Source organism: Sander lucioperca, chromosome 16, assembly GCF_008315115.2.
Source record: "Sander lucioperca isolate FBNREF2018 chromosome 16, SLUC_FBN_1.2, whole genome shotgun sequence".
NCBI classification, from domain to species: Eukaryota; Metazoa; Chordata; class Actinopteri; order Perciformes; family Percidae; genus Sander; species Sander lucioperca.
In genome coordinates, this window is record NC_050188.1 from 7,518,249 (window position 1) to 7,541,978 (window position 23,730).

The window sequence follows — 23,730 nt, forward strand, 5'->3', positions numbered from 1 at the left end:
AACAAACATGGCTGCCTCCTTCCAGAGCATCGCGAAGGTTTTGTGCCGTCTATCGCCTTCTACTTTACAACCATTACGACATTATCAGGTATTTATTAGACTTATGATTGATATACTCAACATCCGATTCATTTATTTGTATTCAGTGTACTAAGGTTTTAATAGGCTGACGTTAGATTTAAAGGCTGGACGCACTGACATTTACATTGAACGGTATTGTTTCTATGGATGGACGGACGCTTTCAGATTCCCAAGCCGTGCAGTAAAGTTAGTATCATGTTCGGTAAAAATGTCCCTTGCGTTAACTTTAATTTAATAAGAATTTGATAACTTCTTGGCAGTAATACACTCTGTAAACAGTCTAACGTTATGCGTAGAAGCAGGGCATTGTATTATAACTCAGTAAAGTTACCACGCCAACAGCATGTATGACATTGAATAACAAGTGTCGTACTATTCCAGTACTTATTACTATTCCAGCAGCTTTAACGTCCCGCCCAGTGAGCTATGAGCATGGGCTATGAGCCATATTTACGGGTTATTTAGCTACGGTGTCCGAAAGGCAAGTCGTATTTTGTAGTTTTAGTTTTTGCACCTTACTCACAATCTTTATTTTTATCGATTTGTACTCCAACATTTGCCGCTCTGTAGTGCAGCTGTCCCTCAGGATAGACACAGTTGTATCTTATCTTATGTAGACTGACTGACCATAGACTATTTGACTGACCAAAATACATACATGTAGTCGTGGGCCGTTTGGCCGGATGTGTTAGGGATGTTGTGATGATTTTCTTTTTCATGCAGTCGTGTCTGCAGAGGTTACCTGTAAGATCCTACCTGGCTCTCCCTCCATTTGTACCTCCGCATCACTGTTTGTGCACAGCTGCATCGCTGCAGGACGGGGAGGCTGCTCAGGCTGCCGAGGCTCTCCTCCGCTACAAGGACAGACCATGGGACTATCTGGAGAGTGAAGGTACCTCAAAGAAAGTCAGGTCACGTCACATCTTTAGCCCTGGTACTTGGTTTTTACAATATATTCCTTTCCCCTACCAGAGTACATTGAGAGGTATGGAGCCAATCCGGTGTGGGCCGGCTACAGGAGGAACCACAAAGGTGGCATTCCCCCACAGAAGACACGCAAGACCTGCATCGTAAGATTTCTATTTGAATCCATCTTCCATTAGTTCCATGTAGCACCTACAGCACCTTACATCTGTCATGTAAAGTAACATTAACAGTGCTTCTGTTTCTGCAGAGAGGAGACAAGATATGTGGAAACCCCTGTCCAGTATGCAGGGATCCAAACGTTATTATCCATCATCAGGTGGGTCAGCATCTCATATGCCATGGAGTAACAGTTAGTCTTCTATCATTTATTAGTTATTAGGGCTGCAACTAACGAACGATAACGATTTTCATAGTCGATTAATCTGTCGATTATTTTCTCGATTAATCGATTAGTTGTTTGATCTATAAAAATGTCAAAACATGGTGAAAAACGTGGATCAGTGTTTCCCAAAGCCTAAGATGACGTCCTCAAATGTCTTGTTTTGTCCAAATCTCAAAGATATTCAGTTTACTGTCACAAAGGAGAGAAGAAACTAGAAGATATTCACATTTAACAAGCTGGAATCAGAGAAATCTTATTTTTTTTAATAAAAAAATGACTCAAACGATTAATCGATTATCAAAATAGTTGGCGATTAATTTAATAGTTGACAACTAATCGATTCATCGTTGCACCTCTATTAGTTATCAATTATTCGAACCAAGCACTATACCTGCTCATTTAACACATTTGTTTGAAGGAAATGAATACATCTTTAATCTGTCTGTAATATTTGGATATGGAGCATCTTGCTGCATGAGTGGACTGTGTATAACACGTAGCGGCCGGGAGGAGGGTTGGTTGCACTCTTACGTAACCGTGACACACTGTGTGTAGTTTGAAAGCACAAAGCCTCACAATTCTATCACACACCACCACCCACCACAGCCTTACAGAAGACTATGCAAACTGCTCCATCTTAGTGCTATCTCCAGCTCACCTGGAACAGCATGTGTTCATTCCTGTGGCTGTGGCTGTGGCTGACCAGGCATGTTTCCATTCAAAAACTTCAAAAAACACATGCAGAAAGAAAGTCAATGTGTGATCATGTTTATCATTGCGCTTCTGTAAAGTTGGTTCAGTATAAAAAGAGGGAACTGGAGTGCATCTTGGCTTTCTAGACAACGTGTAGAACGTGTTTGAAACAAAAAGGTCAAAGCCATCCAACGTCAAACCTTTTCACCGTAATCGGGACTACAGTCCATCTGATACAAATATGTATAGCTTTTAATAAAGAGTCTTAAAAAAAAAACTATAAATCTGCCATATGACCTCTTGTCATAAACACAAACATTATTTTGATAGGTGGTCATGAAAGATATTTAGTGAGTGGGACATTTCCCAGTGTCAAGGCTCCGGCAACCGTTTCTAAATGACATCACATTTCTGGTTCCATATTCCCTCCCCTGATAGAAGATGGCAATGCCAAGCTAATGAGGGACGCAAATAATGATTCATTATTGATTCATCTACCCAATATTTTCTCAAATACGGTTTCAGTTTCCTGACGTGTAGCTAGGCTGAAGGTCCAACCCTCATTTAGTTTCAGATAAATGCCATTGGCTTGTACAGGGGACATGGTGAACTGGATTGTCCTGCTGCCACTAGATGGCCCTACAGAGTCCCATTTACTGACGGGACCTGAAGTATCTCATGGCAGTTTGATGTCTTTAAATATGAATTCAATTTAATTTATAGTGTCAAATCACAACACGCATTATCTCAGGACACTTTACAGATGCATAGATTACAGATGCAAAATAAATAGAATAGAGAATAGATTTAACCATTTAAACTTCAGATGGTTAAACTAAAAACACGTCAGCCAGTTCCAACTCCGCCGACAGACAGACAGCCCACTTCAATAACTTCATAGGCCAAAGCCATGGCAACAACACGCTTGTCCGAGCCATGTGCGTCACTTTTTAGCGTCCCCTGGAAACGGTTTGCGTTGGCTCTGGGTTTCTGTATTTGCTTTGTTTCTGACCACTGTGATATTGGCAGCTTGTTTAATGAACAGAATGTCAGTGTGTCAAGGTGCACAGCTTTAGCTCCAACCCCATGGTAACCCAGGTGTGTCTTCTCTCGCAGAATGTAAAACTGCTGCAGCAGTTCATCAGCCCCCACACTGGCCTGCTGTATGACCCCACTCAAACTGGTGAGTCAGCTTGTTGTCACAGGGAGCTCACGTGTTGATGCAGAAGCAGCAGCCGGCTCATGTTGTGTTGCCTTCGCTGTCTCCAGGTGTGTGTATGAAACAGCAGAAGAAGCTGAACGAGGCAGTGAACACAGCACGAGATCACGGTACGTAGCAGCACACTTACTACCAGCTGCCCCTTGCATTCCCATTCTTTTCTCTCTTTGAACCCTGATGTATGTATCTGTAATCTATGCATCTGTAATTATGTATCTGTAATCTATGTATCTGTAACATATGCATCTGTAATTTATGCATCTGTAATCTATGTATCTGTAATCTATGTATCTGTAAAGTCCTGAGATAACTCCTGTTATGATTTGACACATAAATTAAATTGAATTCATATTTAAAGACATCAAACTGCCATGAGATACTTCAGGTCCCGTCAGTAAATGGGACTCTGTAGGGCCATCTAGTGGCAGCAGGACAATCCAGTTCACCATGTCCCCTGTACAAGCCAATGGCATTTATCTGAAACTAAATGAGGGTTGGACCTTCAGCCTAGCTACACGTCAGGAAACTGAAACTGTATTTGAGGACTAAGGCTGCAGGCAATAACTATTTTTTTTTTTGTTTTGTTACAAGTATCCATGAGAAACGGATAGAAGCTGAGCTGGGAGATTGGCAGATATGTTTTTAACATCTCAGCAGTCACTGCACTGATAAGCAACACTGACAGACCCCAGTTCATTTTGTGCATAAAACCAATAAAATATCACTGATAGAATTCAATCAGACGCTTAATAATTGACGCGAGGGGGGATTTCTGAAGTGTTTGCTTTTAAGCAAACTTAAATATTCTAATTTAAAGCATAACTCTCACCTAGGGTCTTTTTGTAAATGTACCCGAGTCAAACTTTCGTTTAAAAGCATAATTAGGACAGAAACGCCACTTTTAAGATTTACCGTATTTTCGGTCAAATGGCCTTTTAAATGGGAGTGCTAGGGACTCTACTATGATAGCATCAAAATCACTATTTTTAAAACACTAAGAAGGCTCGATACAACATGAAACTTTGCTCCAAGTATCACCAGGGGCTCTACACATGAACTCAGCATTGAGAACATTGTTTGTGTACACAGAGTTTACGCTATCCACCATTTTCTCAGTCAAAAAGTGTCGATCTCCGAATGTGAATGAACTGTCATTCTTATATGAGGCTCCTTTTTCAACTACAAGGTCAATATTGTTTTTCACTAACGACAAAACAACAAATTATCCGTGTATTTATATGGAACTAAGCTTTAGGAGCTTTCCATCTTTACTCTCCTCCCTCGACTATTTTTGACTTGCGAGATGGACGGCGACCGGAAAACCAATAGCTACAGTGAGTTGTTCAAAACCTCTTTTTAGTAAACTCTGTGTACACAAACAATGTTCTCAATGCTGAGTTCATGTGTAGAGCCCCTGGTGATACTTAGAGCAAAGTCTCATGTTGTCGAGTCTTCTTAGTGTTATAAAAATAGTGATTTTGATGCGATCATAATAATGTCCCTAGCACTCCCATTCAAAAGGCCATTTGACCGAAAAACGAAAATACGGTAAATCTTTAGAGTGGCGTTTCCTTCCTAAATATGCTTTTAAATGAAAGTCTGACTCGGGTACATTCATAAAAAGACCCTAGGTTGCATTTTGGTGAGAGTTACGCTTTAAGGAGTTGTCTAATATTTTACATATCCTCCTACATGTTAGAGTAAACGCTGAGCCCTGAATCTGGGACACTGGGGGGGGGCGGGCCTGAAGGCATTTCTCTGTTCCATGGATTCAAACTTCTCATCACATGCTCAAAGTGGTTTTTATTAACTCAACCAGTCAGCCATCACTAACACCTTTGTCCTCTCTCAGGGTTACTCCCCTTTCAGATTCCATATGTGGAATTTGCAGGAGAGGACTACTCCAATTCCCATGATGCTGTGGGGTCCACCCCTCCGCCCCAGTCCCTCAGCTCCGGCACCAGCTGGTATCCGTGGTACAGTGAGATCAGCCCCGATGAGAAGGAAGTGGCTAAAGTCAAGAAGACGTACAAGGCTTACCTAAAGAGCTGAGAGGACAGACCAAGCCTTTCTGCTTGATGTCATGGTGCTGCCATTAATAATAACAATAACCAATAACTGATCTATATGTGCGTCTGACCATGTACGGGACTTTCTAAATCCTACTGGTATACAAATAATCACAATAAAAACATGATGAAAATGGATTTATTTTATTGTTTGGCCTTTGTAGATCTTGACTACAGATTTTACACTTTCATTTGTAGAAATTAACACTAGTATGTGTGCAACTCCATGCTGTTGAAGATGTTAGAGTCCAGTAGAAATATCCTCTGTGTTACTGGGGGGGGGGAGAAGAGACTCTGCTCCATCAGGGGTTGACCTTGTTGACCATGGTCTCTCCCAGAGACTCCAGCACCTCCCGCTTGTAGTCCTCAAAGTCTCCATCGATCTGGTTGACGGTGCAGTCCTCCACCACGTACAGCTGGCACCGAGTCTCAGTGATGAGGCGTGCGTCGTGACTCACGATGATCACCGCTGCACAGGAAGGACAGGCTGTTAGTCAGCTGATCAGGAACAGGTCACACACATCCATCAGTCAGGCTCTGAATTCAACCGCCTACTTTTATTTTTTTGTACTTTGTTTCAACATACACAAAGCAAAAGAAAAGAGTATTGTCAACATTGTTGGCAGGTATTATGTCAGTTTAACATCTACGACATTAAGCATGGTCTTATGCCGCCTTCACACTGGCACTTGAAATCAGCTCCGTAATACGCAATGCGCCCCCAGTGGACGTCGTACTACACCGTTGAAAGCATTGGAAGCGAGTAGGAAAAAAAAAAAAAAACTGGCGGAGAGACTAGAACGACTCATTCTGTCAGTGTCCGAATGTCCAATTCTCTATGACCTCTCATCTGAGGGCTATAGAGATACAAACAGAAAGGCTGCTGTGTGGAGAAAAGTTGCCCAGGATGTTGATATGTCACGTCGGTTAAATGATATAGCGGTATAATGTCTACACACAAGTTCACGCGCCAAATCCCCAAGGGGGTAAGCTTCTCCTTGGACCGCGAACCTCCTATGGCGCCATTTTAATGCTACAAAGCGATCACCCCCCGTTAGCATTCCATTGACTGCCATTCATTTTGGCGCCACTTTGACAGAGAATAACTTTACATCTGAAGAGTTTAAAGACTATTTGTCTGTTGTTTATTTCTAAAGAAACACGACAATGTATAAAAGGCTCCATTACCTTGTACTTCACGTTATGGCTCCGTAGCAGACGTTTTTATAAAAATAGGCTAACGATTGTGTCATAACCACGCGACTCACTGTCGCATAGTAGAGGAATTACCGTATAGTACAGGAGAAGCTCGCAGGCAGTTTCGTCTCACATTAGCTGTTTAGGTGCAATTACTAATGTTAACTAGCATTTTAGTTAGCAATAATTAGCCTGTGCCTATGTTATCTCCTTACATATACCTACGCTCTCCGTCTCTGCAAGATTGGGAATGATTGAGATTTCTCTTGGCACAGCTACCAGAAAACTTACAACTTTCAGACACGTTGCTCACGTCACATTTACGTCGTCTCTCTCAGTTGGAGGCTGCGCAGTAACGCTCAGCGCTCACCGGAAAAGTGCTTCTAACGGCCTTCACTGGTCTCCGTCCAGAGCAACGGGATCTGTTGGTCCATTCTTATATACTGTCTATGCAAATCCCGGGTGGCGCCATGACACTACACAAATGCACTTAATTTCCGCCGGAAGTGGTTTGCGCAGCGTCTGCCGGTGTAAATACAGCAATTTCAATGCTAGCTTGGGAACACGGTTCTACTACTTTGACTGGAGATAGCGTTACTCTCCCCCACCCGAATTAACACAGTCTGATGAGAAAGAGGCAAACTCCATACCCAGTGAAAGTCACTGTTTCTCGGTTATTGGACGACCGGGGCTCCGCGGAGCTGGCTGGCTGCCAGCTGCCGGCATAACTTTCGTATATTTAAAGTTTGAATTTCGTCATGCCACTTATAGAACATCTACCCCAAGGTCTTGTAAAGCTAACTATGGTGTCCGATTTCAATTTTTGTGAACATTAGGAGTTTTGTTTCAGAAGTCTTAAGAGGAGGCTAGCCGTCCATCCAGCCGCAGGCTCTATCAATGAGACTCGCGGACAAGAGGCGTTTATTTCCCCGATCGTTTGTTTAAATAACTCAACACACATATCCATTATAAGATTAACTGGAAACTGCAGTAAGAGATTGCGGACGTAACAAGCTCGCTGACCGCGCTATCACTCACACACAGCGGCTATTTAGCAGGAAGAGTTAATTAATTGTTATATCCTCTGTCACTGCGATAATCAGTGCTTTGTCGGCACAACGGAGCTAGCTAGCAAAACAAACCCAGCCCGCCAGAACGGAAGTGGATTGCATCGACGGGAGGAGTTTAGGATGAATAGCGGAAACGGCTCAAAAACTTGTCTATAGTTCGATGTCTGTTGCTAACCAACTTAGTCATAGCAGGTATCCTATGCATTGTTTCTGCACGGAACTTTTCTCATACTCCAAAATGAATCGATTACATGACAACATATCGTTATGAAATCATTATTTATTTTATTAAAAGTTAAGAATTCAGATTTGTTTATCAGTACCATAGCAACGCTAACTTCCGCTCGGATTGTCGGATAGGAACTGTCCGTTGCCTGTCGTACGAGTAGGGGTGTAAGAAAAAATCGATACACTTGAATATCGTGATATTTTATTTAGCAATACTTTTTTTTTTTTTTTTTTTTTTTTAACACCTTTTTTTTCGACACTTGTGGCCCTTTTTTTGGACGTTTAATGCTTCTTTTCACTTCCGTGTATAAACACCACTAACACCAACTTATTACTAGTTTTAGTTTTTTCTTTGGAATTCATGGTCAATAAATCTCATTTGTAGGAAATTATACCTAATTCTTAAGTTAAAAAAAGCAGATATTATGAATTGTTTAGACTAATATTAAAGGAAGGATAATCACAGAAGGGTCAACGTTCAGTCGGGATACTGTTGAATTTTTTTCTTTTTTTTTTCCAAATGCGAAAAAATTGAATAAAACACCCAAAATTCAATGAAAGTAGAGATCCGATCTTTTGTTGTACTTGCGAAGAGCGTTGTATGGAATCATCCATGTTATTTTTGGGTAATCAAAATTAGGTAGTTAAAAAGATATAGACATTTAGAAAACGGGTCAAATTTGACCCGATGACAACACAAGGGTTAATGATCAAATCTAAAATAAACAGATGATTTTGTACTTTCAGAAATAACATTTTAAATAAACGTAAAAGGCTGCCAGTCAATGTTACGCAGGGCCATTTGGGCTGCCACTTCAACCTGAAACGGTCGAACATGTGGATCATCATATCATCCCTTCATCTCCTCTTACCTCCTTTATACTCGTTGATGGCCTCTGATAAGGCGTCGATGGACTCGATGTCCAGGTTGTTGGTGGGTTCATCCTGTTAGAGAAACAGTCAGTGAGTCAGAGGCTGGCCGAGGCCTTCAGGTACAACATGAGCAGAGTGCTGAGAGACTCCTTACCAAGACCAGCACGTCAGGCTGGCGGCAGGACAGCTCGGCAAACACCACGCGGGCCTTCTGCCCCCCTGTTAGAGACACACACACAGTCACATGTCTGTCTGCTCCGCTGGCAGGCAGGGGGTCAGGCTCAGGTTCTTACCGGACAGTTTGGAGATCTGGATGGTGTGGGCGTGGCTCTCCAGGCCAAAGCGGCCCAGGCACTTCCTGCCGTCCTGGTAGGGAAGGTTGAAGTTCCTCATCAGGTACTCTGTGGCCGTCTCCTCCATGTTCAGCTGGTCGGCATACTGCTGGTTAAAGAAGCCCACTTTCTACACACACACACACACACACACACACACACACACTATTTAGTTACTCTCATTACCCACACGGGGGTCGCTTCCATCCAGTGTTTCTAATTCACTCATTCACATCAAAATGTTTCCATCCAAACATGGTGATACAAGAGTAGCGTGGAATAGCTCAGAGTGGTCGGGATGGACGTGAGGTACTCACCAAGCGATGATTCTTCCTCATCTCCCCTTTAGTCTGAAAAACAAACACGCGTTACCTCAGCAGTCCATGGATTTCAGTCCCATTCGCATGTTTGCGTATGTGCACACTTACAGGACCTAGTTTCCCAGTGAGCAGCAGCAGCAGGGTACTCTTCCCCACACCATTGGGTCCAACTATACAAACTAAAGGGAGGAACACAGAGTCCTGTCAGAATCAATACAAAATCCTGTCAGCAGCAGCCACGACAAACTCATCCCAACTTCTGCCTTTACTCCAACACAGAATGAGTACAGAACAGAGGATACATCCATCAACGGGCAGAGAGACTCTCTCTCTCTCTCTGCCCGTTATCTTCTGCTGTCTGCTTAGAAGGGCTCAGTTTACAGCTCACAGAAACTTAATGCCATAGTGTGTCTGATGTTATTTTTTTGCAGACAGTATATAGATAATAAACAAAAGCCAGTGTTGTGTGAGCTATTTATTGAAATGCTCGGAGTGAATTTAAGCTGGGCTTTCATTGTGAAGGGTAGAAACAGGAGAAGTGAAGCCAGCGTCATGCGCTGCTGTCACTGCAGGAGTTAATGAAAGTGTGTGGGCCGTGTTGGCTCACGCTGGTCCAGATTATGAAGCCTCTGTGTTTTTGGTTTATGACCCTCGGCTACAGTTGTTAGCACGCATTAGCTCAGAGGGCTAATCTGGCTCGTTGACTGTATTACATGAAGGACTTTGTGAGCCGAACCCCTCCGAACCCCTCCGAGCCCTCAACGCTGCCTGAGTGATGCCGGCTGCAGCCTACTTACTCCTGGAGCCCATGTCGATTCCAAAGTCCACGTTTTTGAAGAGAGGCTTCTGACTGTCATAGCCGAAGTCCACACCTGTACAGGAGAGGAAGCACCGAGTCACATGTTGCACTTTCAGCTTTCAACCAAGTTTCCATGACTACCTGGCCTGTTTAGTTCTGTTTGAGGGAACCCGTGGAGCATTACCTCCAGGAGGTGGCTACAAATGAACTCTGGTGCGCTTTGTTTGGGGTGAGAACGTAAAATTACGCAAAATACGCGATGACGTCAATTTGGGCTGGTGCGCCGTCGAGTCAGGGACACCGCGGCGAGCGTAAACCTAGCTGAGTCAGGAGGAGCGCCGTGGAGACGTCTGGAATTTAAATTGTGATGGCCTGATGATGCTCCAGCATCACAGCTGGCCTCTGCTTAGCGCTGCGACACGGTTCCCTGCTCTGATTGGTCGCTCAGACTAACTGGCGTGCGTGGTTTGGTGTGCAGATGTTCTTACTGTGCAGGCCCAGGATGGGTGGAGACAGAGGCGGGGGGTTGGGGAAGGTGAACTTGACCGTGTACTCTTTAGGCCTCTTCAGCAGCTCCGTGGCGTCCTGGCTCTCCTCCTCCTGACCGCCCTTCTTCTTGCCTTTCTGCTGCTTCCTGGTCAGGGCCTCCTTAGTCTGTTTCTCCTGAGAGGAAACACATCACACCCAAAGGAGGGATAAAGCATGGCTGTCAACTGGCTGGCTGGCTTCTTCCCATCCAACTGTTGGATTTGGTTTCATTTTTTAATGAATTTCAGATGAGATCTTAATGAATGCAACAGGACATGTATAGTAGCCTACAAAACTGTGTTTAGGATCCCCAAAACACGTATTAAAACACTTGAAAACAATGATCTAACAAACAACCAAAAATAATAATTTAGATAGCCTTAGTATTATATGATTTAACAGGAATGAGGAGGAGACAGTGCTGAGATTTTTAATAACATGTAACTTTCTGTATGGATCATAGTATTAAGGTTAAGTTATAGCTTATTTGGGCTCTGGGTAATCAGGTATTTTATCTGCTGAACCATAACATTTGACAAACCAACCAGATTTAACTGACAAAACACATCATGGCTATACACTCCATCTGTATCTTGATCCATCTTTTAGTCTGATATGTCTAATATTACTTAATAGTTCTTTATTTCAAAAATGATCTGTTAATGTTACATTGACTAGTCATTGTTTTCAATAACTAGTTCATAAACCTTTGTTTGACTAGTTTATTACTGAACCCAGCCCTCACACGCCGGGCTGTCACATCCTGCGCCACCCACCACCACAAGGACATTCTCAACCTGTGGGAAACACTGTACTCACAGCCTGCTTGGTGGACTTGCCCCCAGCCTTCAGGTCTTTGAGTTTCTTCTCCTGCTTGTCATACTGTTTCTGCAGCTCTTTCTGCTTCTGCACGTACATCTTCTTAAAGGTCACTGAAAGAAAAGCACAAACACTGAGCAAAGTCAAGCAGCAGTTCCACTTTTCAGCTGTGTGTACGTGTGTGTGTGTGTGTGTGTGTGTGTGTGTGTGTGTGTGTGTGTGCGCGCTCTCTCTATGTCTTACTCTGTCTAACCAGAACACTAACCCAGTACAGAAATATGCAATAAAACTAAGTAGGGCTGCACGATTAATCTAATCGTGATACATAACCGCAAAAACTGTGCAATTCGTGGCCGGGTTGGTTCAGTGGGTAGAGCAGGCGCACATATACTGAGAGGTTTATGCCTTGATGCAGAGGTCCAGGGTTCGAATCCGACCTGTGATGATTTCCTGCGTGTCTTCCCTCTCTCTCTCTCCCCTTTCTCACCTAGCTGTCCTGTCAAAAATTAAAAGGCGGAAAAGCCCCAAAAAATTATCGAAACAATAAGACTGTGCAATTCAAATAAACAAAAAGGTGTGCTGTGTGTGCGTGACACCGTGTGCACTGCAGTCTCCATGTTGTAACAGCCTTCACTTTACCGACACCGTGTCTTAAGAAGCTTGGTGTTTTATTGTTCTCTGTTAACCCACTTTACATCGTCTTTGCTGTTGCTTTTCCCCCTCACACAGCCGCTACGCTAACTCCGACATCGCTCACACTCTCTCTCCTCGCTTCACCACGTACACACTGACGTCACTTAAGGGTCTTATAGACTAGACGCAGCCCAGCTGGTGCGTACAAATGTGACGTCATGGGATCGCCGTGACTATTTATACCTGTGCTGGTGCTCGCGACACTAGTTGCAGTCTTCTCCTGAACGGCGGTGGCGCTAATGAGCAAAGGCTACAGACGTTGCTCTTTCTACGGACTAGAAGAAAAAGAAAAAAGTAAACAACGGCAGAACTGGCAGCAGCATTGCCGTCAATGCTTCGATTTGATTCGATGATCTACTTCGTCGGATCAAGCCTTTCATTCACCATAAAAGAACTCATCTTAACCCAGTAAGTTTACGAGAGAGACTTGCAGTCACTGTGAGAGTCCTGGCATCCGGATGTCGGCGAACTTGTTCAGGCCTCCTGTTTCCGCTTTGTCGCGCGCCGCTGAAAAAAAGAACCGTCACGATGGCGCACGCCACCTTGGATGTGTCTAGTATCAATGGATGTATGAAGCGCGTACCAACATCCATGAAGATAACCAGTGATCAGTCAGTGTGTTGAGGCAGTAGTGTGTGTGTCACGTATGGTCAAGTACCAGAAGTGTGGAGGGGTTCAGAGCATGCAGACTTTAAGAAGAGGTTGTACAAAGTATATTTTGTAACTTCACTAATTATTATATAACACCCATCTTAAATGGCATTGTTTATAAGGGTATACAAAATGTATTACCTTAATGAGAATTTGTATTTTGATTATTTATTGTTCCATTTATGTCTGTACTGTTGAGCAAAGCAAAAATGCCTGTTTTGAAAAGATTGATTTTTGTCATTTAATTTGGTAAAATATGAATACATTTTTTTGTTTAGATTTTTTTTTATGCTCGTTTAACTTAGTATGTTCAAGTTGAGAAATACACATTTCAAATTTGGTGCATTTTTCGGTTACACTTTACTTGAAGGTATCTACATAGGAGTGACATAACACTGTCATGAACGTGTCATAAACATAAACAAGTCATAAACGTTTATGACATAACGCTTCTTTTAGTAAGTGTCATTTGGTTTTTGTCATGACAAGTTATGGTTAGGGTTAGGTTTCATGTGTCATGACAGTGTCATGTCACTCTTATGTAGATACCTTCAAGTAAAGTGTTACCCATTTTTCTTATTATTTGAGCAAGTGACAACAACAGGATGTGTTGCACTTTACCGTGCAGTCAGGGCTGCACGGTAAAGTGCAACACATCCTGTTGCTCTACAGACTGAAACTAACTCTGCTATTAACCTAAACTGACCAAGCTAATGGAGTGAGCAGGATGTTGTTATTGGGGGTTATGTCATGTATCCTGATACTTACAGTAGTTGCCTCTGTAATAGTAGAGTTTCTGGTTGTCTAAGTGGATGATATCTGTACACACTTCGTCAAGGAAACTCTGGTCGTGGGACACTATGAGCAGAGTCTTCTTCCAGCCTTGAAGGTAGCTGTGGAAAGAGTTTACAAGCACACAATCAATATAATAAAAAAGCAGTAGAAACTAGAGATGGCCCGATACCATTTTTTGCTTCCCGATACCGATTCTGATACCTGAACTTGCGTATCTGCCGATACCGAGTACCGATCCGATACCAGTGTGTCATATATTGTATTATGTTTTAACAACTGTATACTACTATCCCTGTATGGATGTGATATTATTTCTATCTTTGTTGTCGGTCTGGCTCAGGTTTAACTCTTTGTGAAACATGAATGCCACAGAACTTTCTTTTATTATGCAGTTTGACAGTCAGTTATAACGGAAAAAGAATATAAATAAACTATTTTAACGTAGATTTTCTTTAGGGCTTTATTACGTGGTATCGGATCGGTGCATAAACTCCGTACTTCCCGATACCAATACCAGCGTTTTAGGCAGTATCGGAGCCGATACTGGTATCGGTATTGGAACATCTCTAGTAGAAACATGAGTCAGCAGTGGGCTCCTGAGATGACCTGTGGTCACCACTCTGTATTCTCGTGTCTTTGTTTGGTAATTGTGGTGTTTGGTGTGGCTTCATCGTCTGCTTGGCGTTGCCCTGCCAGTCCTTTCACAGACTGGTCCATGCAGCAGAACCATGCAGCATTTATTCATATTGCTGCATGGTTCTGCTGCAGCAATATAAGGCGGCCCGTTAGAACCCCTGCACTAAGTGAAGCCAAGCAACTGGCAGGAACCAGGACACAACCCTTCAGGCTCACAGAGTGTCCCACTGCCAGGACATGCACAGCCTCGTTGTCTCCACAGTCTCAGTCACAGACCAGCAGCAGTAACAGCCCTTCCTATTCTTAATACTTTATATAAAACTACAATTATCAGATACTCGCTGGTAAGATTGAGGGAAACATGGGAATGAAAAGCTGCTGTGTACTTGTTGAGCCAGATGACGGCGTTGAGGTCCAGGTGGTTGGTGGGCTCGTCCAGCATCAGGAGAGTGGGTTCCATGAACAGAGCCCTGTGGACACACACAGTCACAGTGAGGGGAAACACCTTCCAACAGCTCCTGTTGGACACCTTCCACACATCATGTTTGTGACCGAGTACCTGGCCAGGGACACTCTCATCCTCCAGCCTCCAGAGAACCTCTTGGTGGCACGGTTCTGCATCTCGGGGGTGAAGGACAGACCGGCCAGGATCCTCCGGGCCTTGGCCTCGGCTGCTGCAGCGCCAATGATCCGCAGCTCCTCATACACCTGTGGAGCAGCACACCGCTACTTTAACAATGACTCAATCCTATATGGGCGAAAAACCTGCTCTGGTTTATTGGCATTTCTTTAAACCAGGCAGAACAACGGTGCCTCTGCAATATATCTTCGGAAAGGAACTTATTTTGGTGGAACATGTGTACGTTCAAAGGTTGTTTTAGTCGTGCAACAGAAAACTCAGATTGAAAAGATAGTTTAGCTAGCTGTCTGGATTTACCCTGCAGAGATCTGAGGAGCAGTTAACCATAGTCCTCAGAAATCCACCGGAGTTTAGAACGCCAACACAAAGAAAGAGGAAGGTGACGGACATCCGGCCGAAAATGTAAGAAAAACAAAGGAACCTCTGACGGCACCGGGACTATCCAATAAATGAAACGTCGTCGATATAGACTATAGAATGCTAACAGAGCTTCAGTGAATACATATGTGTGACGGTGTGTTAGACACAGGGTTAGGCTCTCAGACGGGGCGGGACAGGCCGTCTCTGACCTTGTCCAGCCTCTCAGCCACGCTATCCTCTCCCTTCTCCAGCAGAGCCTGCAGCTGTCTCTCCTCCTCCAGAAGCTTCAGACGCCGCGTGTCTGCCTTCAGCACCGCCTGCACCGCCGGGGTCTCGTCTGCTACCACCTCTGGGACACACACAGGACAACAGGACACAGTCAGAGACCACACAGACTGTGGAACAGAGACAGCGAATGGGACAGAGACAGACCAAGACAGAGAGGGACAGAGACAGAGGGACAGCAGCTCCACTGGCAGCTCAATATGTCTCTGCCTGCCACAACCTGAGGGACTCACCACTATAAGATCCCAACATTAAAGACTGGTTTAGTATCGTACAGTCATTTTATTGTACAAAACAGTTAAGTATTATATTGTGTTATGTAATTGTTTTGTAATGTAGTGTGTTGTATAACGATCAGTGCAGTATAGAATCCATGGGACACCTACTGTATGTATTTAATATGTGATATGTACTATATATGCATTTTCTGTAAGCAACAACATATTTTCTCTGTTCATGCCAATAAAGCAAATTGAACTGAATTGACAGACAGAGGGATAGAGACAGACAGAGGGACAGAGACAGAGGGACAGAAACAGAGGGAGAGAGACAGACAGACAGAGATAGGCAGAGACAGAGGGACAGAAACAGAGGGAGAGAGACAGACAGAGATAGACAGAGACAGACAGAGGGACAGAAACAGAGGGAGAGAGACAGACAGAGACAGAGGGACAGAGATAAACAGAGGGACAGAGACAGAGGGACAGAAACAGAGGGAGAGAGACAGAGGGAGAGAGACAGACAGACAGAGGGACAGAGACTGACAGAAACAGAGGGAGAGAGCCAGAGATAGACAGAGGGACAGGTCCCTCACCTTGTTCACAGAGCAGCACGTCGATGTTGGGGGGAATGCTGAGAGCTCTGTTGGCGATGTGTTTCAGTAGCGTGGTCTTTCCTTTGCTGAGGACGAGACAGAGACAAGTGGACAGTGAACAGAGACACAGACAGCAGCAGGAAGCCTGCACACTTCACATTACAGGTAGATTCCATGCAGTAAAACACAGGTTCAAGTCACAGCGAAGTACTGCATACAGGGCTGATGCAAACATTGTTTTAAATAGATGTTTTATCACGATTATTATTATATTACGCACAGAAACGGGTGAAATGAGAAACGGCGACACCGACAGCAGATGGATGAAACGTGAAACAGAGAACATCGTGTTAAACCAATTGAAATATTGCCTCTCACTGATGATATGAAGAAATCACAAAACCATTCTTACAATTAATATCCTACACAAACACCTGTTTGATCCATCTGTGGTGAAAAGAAGACAAAATAAAACAAGATGCTATCGTAAATTCTATAATAAATAATTATACGTTCTGTAATTATATTGGCATGTTATGGAATTTATTCTCATGAATAATACGATAAACAGGACAAATAATGTTAACACTGATGCTGTTTTCGATGCCTCCGTCATCATATACAGTATTATAGCGTTTTATACAGTGTTTATTTTTATGGCTTTAGATCGGTTTATTTTTGTCTTAAATGTTTGTTTTTATTGTAGGTCTAAATCATGTGAAAGGTGCAATAGAAATGAAGTTTTACTGATTACGTACTCCTTGCGCAGAACTATTTGTCATTTACCATTAAATAAATTCCGACACCTTTAGCTTTTTAGATACAATTAAATTGATGGGTATAAAAAAGGCATGTCATGCGTAATGACGCACAATGGCTGGCTTTGCACTGTTGGGAGATGTGGCAAATGGAGACCGACAGTAAGAAGACTTGCTGGCAAACGAGGATGAGTGGCCTCAGAGCTGGTTCCAACTTCCTCGAGCTATCCTGTTTTGTATGTAGCAACAAGCCTGTGGAACAGGTTGCCAGGAAATCTAAAGATGGTCAGAAGTTTAGGAGGTTTTAAGCAGGCACTGAAAAAAAAATGGCTCAGATGCCAATCTTAGTATGTTTTTTTTAATTTGTATTACTGTATTGTCTTGATTTAATTTTTTATTTAATATATGTATGGATGTGATGATTGATGCTTGATCAATCATTTGATGCTACTTGCTCGTAATGCCCACACTGTGCCCTCCAAACATATTTTCCTCTTTTCTATCACTCTAACAAGAACTACAACTTCACATTGAGTGAAAGCCCTTTGTTTTGTTTTCCTCTCTGCCCATGATGTCAGTATGGATGAATATTAAATTTGGGGTGTTTCACTGACTATTTAAGGGAAACTATGGGAGTGACAAGCAAAAGCTGCGCCACATTAAGAGTCGATTGTGATTTATAAAGGGAATCTGGCGTAGGGCGTGCGTGCGCACGGTTTCATAAATCTGAATATTTCTGTGCGTACTCACATCCTATGTTTCGTCCGTACGCCACTTCTGACGCAAATTCGCCGCACAGTTTTATAAATGAGGCCCCAGGTATTTAAAAAAAAACATCAATAAGTTTTAACTTTCTGTTAATACTAGAGTGCTTCTCCGTTCAGGCTTCTCACATCACTCCAATCCTAGCTTCACTTCTCTGGCTCCCCCTTCCTGTTTCAGAATTGATTTAAGGATTTTACGGATTACTTTTAGAGCTCGTCTGGATCCAGCCCCTTGTATGAGCCTGTTGGCAGCCTTAGATCCTCGGGCAGGACCGTTCCAAAGTCGAGGTTAAAAACCAGAGGTGATCGTCTCCGTCAGGACGCCTCGGCTTTGGAACGGCCTGCCCAAGGAGATAAGGCTCGCTGAATCACTGACTTCTTTTAAATCACTTCTTAAAACCCATTTTATAGACTTGCTTTTATGTGATACCATCTTTTTATCGTCTTTTTCCCCTATCACCTGTTAATTTCATTTTGTTTATTGAATCATTATTTCGTTTCTGTCCTTTAAAGCTGTCCCAGCTTTCCTTTTTCACTATTCAATGATGTGTACATATTGGTATGTGTATTTATTTGCATGTGCTTCTGTTTCCTCTGTCAAAGCACTTTGTGAACTATTGTTTTTACGGGGCTATACAAATAAAGTTATTATTATTATTATTATTATTATTATTATTAGTAGACACAAGTGAAAAGTGCTCCCCCGCCACAGTAACCTGTTTAGTATGTCAGAGAGCATCTTCACCACGTTGGTCCTCTAAACTAATCCCAACCCTGTTCTGATGGTTACATATCCAACCCAACACCTGATCATCAGAGTATTCACAGTCAGGTAAAGGACAAAAACTAAAAGATCTTTACCCATTTGGTCCAACTAAACCATATCTTCTTCCTGCCACGACCAGAAGGTCAGCGTTGACGAACAGCTCCTTGCCGTGAGCAGATATGCTGAACCTCTCCAGCTACACAACACACACACAAAACACAACACATGGTCACTAACAGAACACATGCTAAACCTCTCCAGCTACAGGGCACAGAACACATCTTCAGTACATAGTTCTGCACCGCACGCAGCTTTTTCCAAAAAAAAAAAAAAAAGCTTTGACACAATATTCTTATAATTAGGTTCACATGTCAAGAGAACAGAACATTATGGAAGTAGAGAACCTTGATATCAGAGGCGTTCTCCAGCATGGCCTGTCTGGAGGACATCTCCGCCTGGGAAATAGAGAAATCTCCCTCCAAGGCATCCTGAGCACGAACACTGGCCACCTGACGCTCATACTCCATCTGGAACACAGACACACAACACAACATCGCTATCTTTGCATCCCTAAAAATCCCTGAGAGGGAGTGCAGCTGTTTACCACTGCATTAGACAACTGTTTTCACATGGTGTATATAATGAGTGCATCATAACAGCATATTTAATGACATCATAATTACCCGTTTCTTTTTCTTCTTCTTCTCCTTTTTGGTGAGGTTAGCATACGGGTCGTCTTCCTGCTGCTTGGCCTGATCTGCTATCACATCCTCTGCACTCTAATGAACAGCCAGACAGGAGAAACGTTAGCACTCTGACGGTTACAGCCAGACAGGAGAAACGTTAGCACTCTGATTGTTATAGCCAGACAGGAGAAACGTTAGCACTCTGATGGTTACAGCCAGACAGGAGAAACGTTAGCACTCTGACGGTTACAGCCAGACAGGAGAAACGTTAGCACTCTGATTGTTATAGCCAGACAGGAGAAACGTTAGCACTCTGATGGTTATAGCCAGACAGGAGAAACGTTAGCATTCTGATGGTTATAGCCAGACAGGAGAAACGTTAGCACTCTGATGGTTACAGCCAGACAGGAGAAACGTTAGCACTCTGATTGTTATAGCCAGACAGGAGAAACGTTAGCACTCTGATGGTTATAGCCAGACAGGAAGAAACGTTAGCACACTGATGGTTATAGCCAGACAGGAGAAACATTAGCACTCTGATGGTTATAGCCAGACAGGAGAAACGTTAGCACTCTGATGGTTATAGCCAGACAGGAGAAACGTTAGCATTCTGATGGTTACAGCCAAACAGGAGAAACGTTAGCACACTGATGGTAACAGCCAGACAGGAGAAATGTTAGCATTCTCTAGATCCAGAGCAGAGGGGGAGAACAGACAGCTGTTGGAAAACAGACATACCTTCATCATGTCACCTCCGTCACTCTCCTCCTCCTCCTCCTCATCTTCATCCTCGCTGCGGGCTCGTTCAGCAGCTTTGCCTTTCTACATGGATAAAGTGCAATCACACTTGGGTTACCATGCTGAAAATTACATCAAAATGATAAAGAAGTGAGCTTACATCAATGCTTATTACTTGCCTTGTGTTGCTCTTTCTTCCCCTTCTTTGGCTTCTCGTCTTTATCATTTTCTGGTGACTAAAGAGGTTAGCCCAGTTAAAAACTCAGACATTATAAATGCATGCAATTAAAAAAAGGTGTCCAGAGCAAGATCAACACACCGGGAGAGTCCGGTACAGCCTCACTCTGCATGGTCAAACTAAGATCCCCTAACCCCTATTTTCCACCACGCGCGTCTGCTATGCGTTGCGGAGGCACTGCGACCCCCGCAGGCAATCGCAGCCATTTAAGTCAATGCTTGATATTTCACCACCAGTGTCACAGCACGTCCCAGAAGCGTGCGTGAAGCGGCTCTTCGCTAAAGATGTGCGCCAGGCAAGCCGCTCAGCTTCTGAGACGGTGTGGTATGGCGCGTGGTGGAGGACAGATCAAAACCGCGGCGAATCCGGAACGCAGCACAGACGCGCCTGGTGGAAAACAGGGGTTAGCGCTAGCTTCACAGCGGAACGTTCACATCCAGTCATACGATGCAGCAGCTGCATGTGTAAAATAGCACCGTGGATGAGGGAGAGGGGAGTTCTCTGCTGGAAGTCAAAGACGTTTCGGCACTGGTGATTTTCCTTTGGTGCAGGCTAAAACCTCTTTGTGGGGCGGCAAACATTCCTCTAGGCAGAAATAACCCTGTTCATAAAATTATTTTTATAAGCTTAACAGACTAGTATTTCTGGTGCCGACTAGCGAAGGTAGCAACGTTTAATCGACAGTCGACTTTCACTTATCTTGACTGCTTGAACCTGTCTCAAATGAGTCTCAAAAGTTATTTTTTCACTGAAAACTTTGGGTCTGAAGATGGAAGATGGCGGGCTAAGGGCTAAGCTAAAACTAGGGCTGCATGATACTAGGGCAGGGGTGGCCAACCAGTTAGGTATAAAGAGCCACAAAAAAAAACGCACCATAGCAAAACACACAGTTTTTTTTCTCACTTAGATTGACTCAGTGGGAAACCTGACAGTCTTTGTTATCCACAATCCTTTTCAGGTCTTGCTTGAACTCGGTTGTGGCCACTCGAAGCAACTCTTTCACTCATTTGTCACTAAAGGGGCTTTCAAACAATCGGATTCAGCAGTGAAAGGGTTAACGAGGAAGGTGATCTGTGGCCGCTGTTTTTCCTCAGGTTGCAGAATCTGTCCTCAAAACTCTGCTGCATTATTTTCCATTTTAAAATAATTGGCAAATGTATTGGCAGTATTGGCAGATGCATTCAAATGTGTTTTTTTGTTTACTTATCTGAAATACTGTATGTTTCAAAAAAGTTAAAAACAATCAACCAATGACACAGCCCCCAGCCACACAGTAAGAGCCTCACAGGAGCAGGCAAAGAGCCGCATACGGCTCAAGAGCCACAGGTTCGCCACCCCTGTACTAGGGCTACATCTTTATTTATTCGACAAACGCGTTTCCATCAACATATGAAAAGGAAATACATATAACAATGTCTACTGTATTTCACTTTATTTTTTTAAAATGTATTTCCATGTCGGCACTTTAAATCTTCCACACTAAGGACCCTTTAGGAAATGTGTGCCAACCTCCCACCCCTCCAAAACAACTAAAATAGTCCGCTCCAGCCAAAAGGTAGCATCATTTCAACTCTGTGTGTGCAATATCCAGAGATGAGATCAGTGAACACCACACAGACTCATGCTGCATTTGTTTGGGGGTAATTTCAAGCCATGAGAAAAACAGCACTGTACCTTTGCTGCTGGTTTATCGTCTTCATCAAAGTCAGCTTCCTCATCCTCATCACTCTGGCCCTGGCTGAGAGCAGCAAAGATGTTTCCCCCCTGAAGGAGACCACAGCTGCTTTAAGGTCTTTTACACACCGGGGACGGGTTTTTCATGCGATTAATTTGCACATCAATATATTTTTTCAAACTGCTGTTTTCGTCACGAGCACTTTCCTACAGAGCGCGATTATTACGTGGTGATAAAGTGACCTCATTTTTTTTTCCGAAACAAGGTTGATTTTTCTGAGCTTTTGCAACGGTTTTGAGCAACTTGCAGCATTTATTTGTGCTTAGGCTGCAGACTCTAGCTGCTGTACAATCGCTTGATATCTTCACTGCCAAATGTTAACTCTCCTCTGCTCTCTCTTGTCCGCTCATACTGCGTCGCGGTCACTTTCTCTCTCTCTTCAGCAGCTGTCCCACCGACATGGTAGATGAGCTGGCACGAATATCCAAAACTTTGTAATGTAGGGTTGGGTATCGTTTGGATTTTTACAATTCTTTTAAAACGATTCCAATTCCTAAACCGATTCTTGAAAAACTGAAAAATGACATCAAAGATGTAATATGTTTACTAGCAATCACGAGCAGTGAATGGCTAATGTGCTTTAAGTCCGTTTTGGTGAGCACAGAGGGAAAATATGGAATTTTAAAAGTAGCCTACATCTACGGTAGACTACAGAGAAAGTGTGATATTTTTACGTCCGTTTCGGAGCAACAGAGGGAAAAAGTTTTAGTCGACACATTAAGTGGAGCCGAAATGAGGAACCGAAATTTGCGTTCTAATCCGGTCCGATTCCCACTGGTTGCGTAGGAACCGGTTCCAGAGTGCAACCGGGTTTCGGTACCCAGCCCTAGTGTAACGGCCTTTACACTGCAACATGAGCACAGCGGGCCATGTAGACTGATACTAACCTTAGTCTTCTTGTTTCCTTTCCTGGGGGCCATGACTGTGGAGAAGAAACGACATTACAATGACTGTACAAACGTGAGAACAAGGAGGGTTGCATTGCTAGGAGAAGTCTCGACATATCCTACCTGGCTCATCTTCCTCGTCACTAGCCTGCACTGAGAGCTTCTTCAGCTTCAGCATGACATCCTCATCATCATCATCATCCACATCTCCGCCTTTGCCTTTCCGACGGTCTTTCTTCTTTTTCTGAGACTGAAAAGAACAGCTTCAAATTCAATTTCACATTTAAAAGCTGACATTGACATTTGTTGATCAGAAATGCAGCGAGTAAAATGAGAAGCTGGCCAGCTTAACGTTTCGTAAAATGCTCATTGTTTATCCTACTGTTGGTTTCTAAGGCACTGAACGGTTTATTTCTGATCTGCTGCTACAGAATGAACCCTCCAGTAGAGGTCGACCGATTCATCGGTTTTGCGAAAATCCATACCGATGGTTGCGTCCGTTGCTGTAGCGGCGCGCGCTGTCATTCATTACACAGTACGCAAGAGCTGAGAAGGGTCTGCTGGCATCATGCATTACAATAGCGGCCTCTAGAGGCGAAATAAAAACTATCACTGATGCCTGGTGTTTATTTTCGACACGTGTTACTGCGCGCTGCCAACTTGTGCCTTTTTTCGGGGTTGTTGAGCATTAAATCCAAACTGTTACATCCAAGATTTATCCACTTGATGTCCATAATTCATCACGTT

General features: G+C 43.5%; 2 protein-coding genes across 3 annotated transcripts in view; one reads left to right on the plus strand and one right to left on the minus strand.

The window, feature by feature from the left end:
• On the plus strand, nucleotides 1-5,509 carry mrps18b (mitochondrial ribosomal protein S18B). The gene is made up of 7 exons (XM_031279194.2): nucleotides 1-88; nucleotides 805-973; nucleotides 1,054-1,151; nucleotides 1,256-1,324; nucleotides 3,200-3,266; nucleotides 3,353-3,412; nucleotides 5,155-5,509. The coding sequence occupies exons 1-7, from the start codon at nucleotides 8-10 to the stop codon at nucleotides 5,352-5,354; spliced, it is 744 nt and encodes a 247-aa protein (XP_031135054.1). The 5' UTR covers nucleotides 1-7; the 3' UTR covers nucleotides 5,355-5,509.
• abcf1 (ATP-binding cassette, sub-family F (GCN20), member 1) overlaps nucleotides 5,500-23,730 on the minus strand; it is a 22,974-nt gene continuing 4,743 nt past the window's right edge. For both annotated transcript variants that reach the window (XM_031279193.2, XM_035993450.1), the window contains exons 4-25: nucleotides 23,107-23,233; nucleotides 22,984-23,018; nucleotides 22,036-22,125; nucleotides 20,303-20,359; nucleotides 20,124-20,207; nucleotides 19,383-19,478; nucleotides 19,104-19,226; nucleotides 18,795-18,895; nucleotides 16,412-16,497; nucleotides 15,522-15,661; nucleotides 14,872-15,020; nucleotides 14,699-14,782; nucleotides 13,650-13,774; nucleotides 11,538-11,650; nucleotides 10,679-10,853; nucleotides 10,189-10,263; nucleotides 9,500-9,570; nucleotides 9,389-9,421; nucleotides 9,033-9,201; nucleotides 8,894-8,958; nucleotides 8,739-8,811; nucleotides 5,500-5,840 (exon numbers count right to left, since the gene is read on the minus strand). In XM_031279193.2, the coding sequence (XP_031135053.1) occupies nucleotides 5,674-5,840; nucleotides 8,739-8,811; nucleotides 8,894-8,958; nucleotides 9,033-9,201; nucleotides 9,389-9,421; nucleotides 9,500-9,570; nucleotides 10,189-10,263; nucleotides 10,679-10,853; nucleotides 11,538-11,650; nucleotides 13,650-13,774; nucleotides 14,699-14,782; nucleotides 14,872-15,020; nucleotides 15,522-15,661; nucleotides 16,412-16,497; nucleotides 18,795-18,895; nucleotides 19,104-19,226; nucleotides 19,383-19,478; nucleotides 20,124-20,207; nucleotides 20,303-20,359; nucleotides 22,036-22,125; nucleotides 22,984-23,018; nucleotides 23,107-23,233 (2,238 nt within the window). In that variant the 3' untranslated portion in view covers nucleotides 5,500-5,673. The remainder of the gene's footprint in view (nucleotides 5,841-8,738; nucleotides 8,812-8,893; nucleotides 8,959-9,032; nucleotides 9,202-9,388; nucleotides 9,422-9,499; nucleotides 9,571-10,188; nucleotides 10,264-10,678; nucleotides 10,854-11,537; nucleotides 11,651-13,649; nucleotides 13,775-14,698; nucleotides 14,783-14,871; nucleotides 15,021-15,521; nucleotides 15,662-16,411; nucleotides 16,498-18,794; nucleotides 18,896-19,103; nucleotides 19,227-19,382; nucleotides 19,479-20,123; nucleotides 20,208-20,302; nucleotides 20,360-22,035; nucleotides 22,126-22,983; nucleotides 23,019-23,106; nucleotides 23,234-23,730) is intronic.

Bases quoted from the DNA above. Each gene is read 5' to 3' on its own strand.
- mrps18b (XM_031279194.2), top strand. From the start codon at position 8: ATGGCTGCCTCCTTCCAGAGCATCGCGAAGGTTTTGTGCCGTCTATCG. The intron at 3,267-3,352 runs GTGAGTCAGCTT...CGCTGTCTCCAG, and splicing joins GTATGACCCCACTCAAACTG to GTGTGTGTATGAAACAGCAG. The intron at 3,413-5,154 runs GTACGTAGCAGC...GTCCTCTCTCAG, and splicing joins GAACACAGCACGAGATCACG to GGTTACTCCCCTTTCAGATT.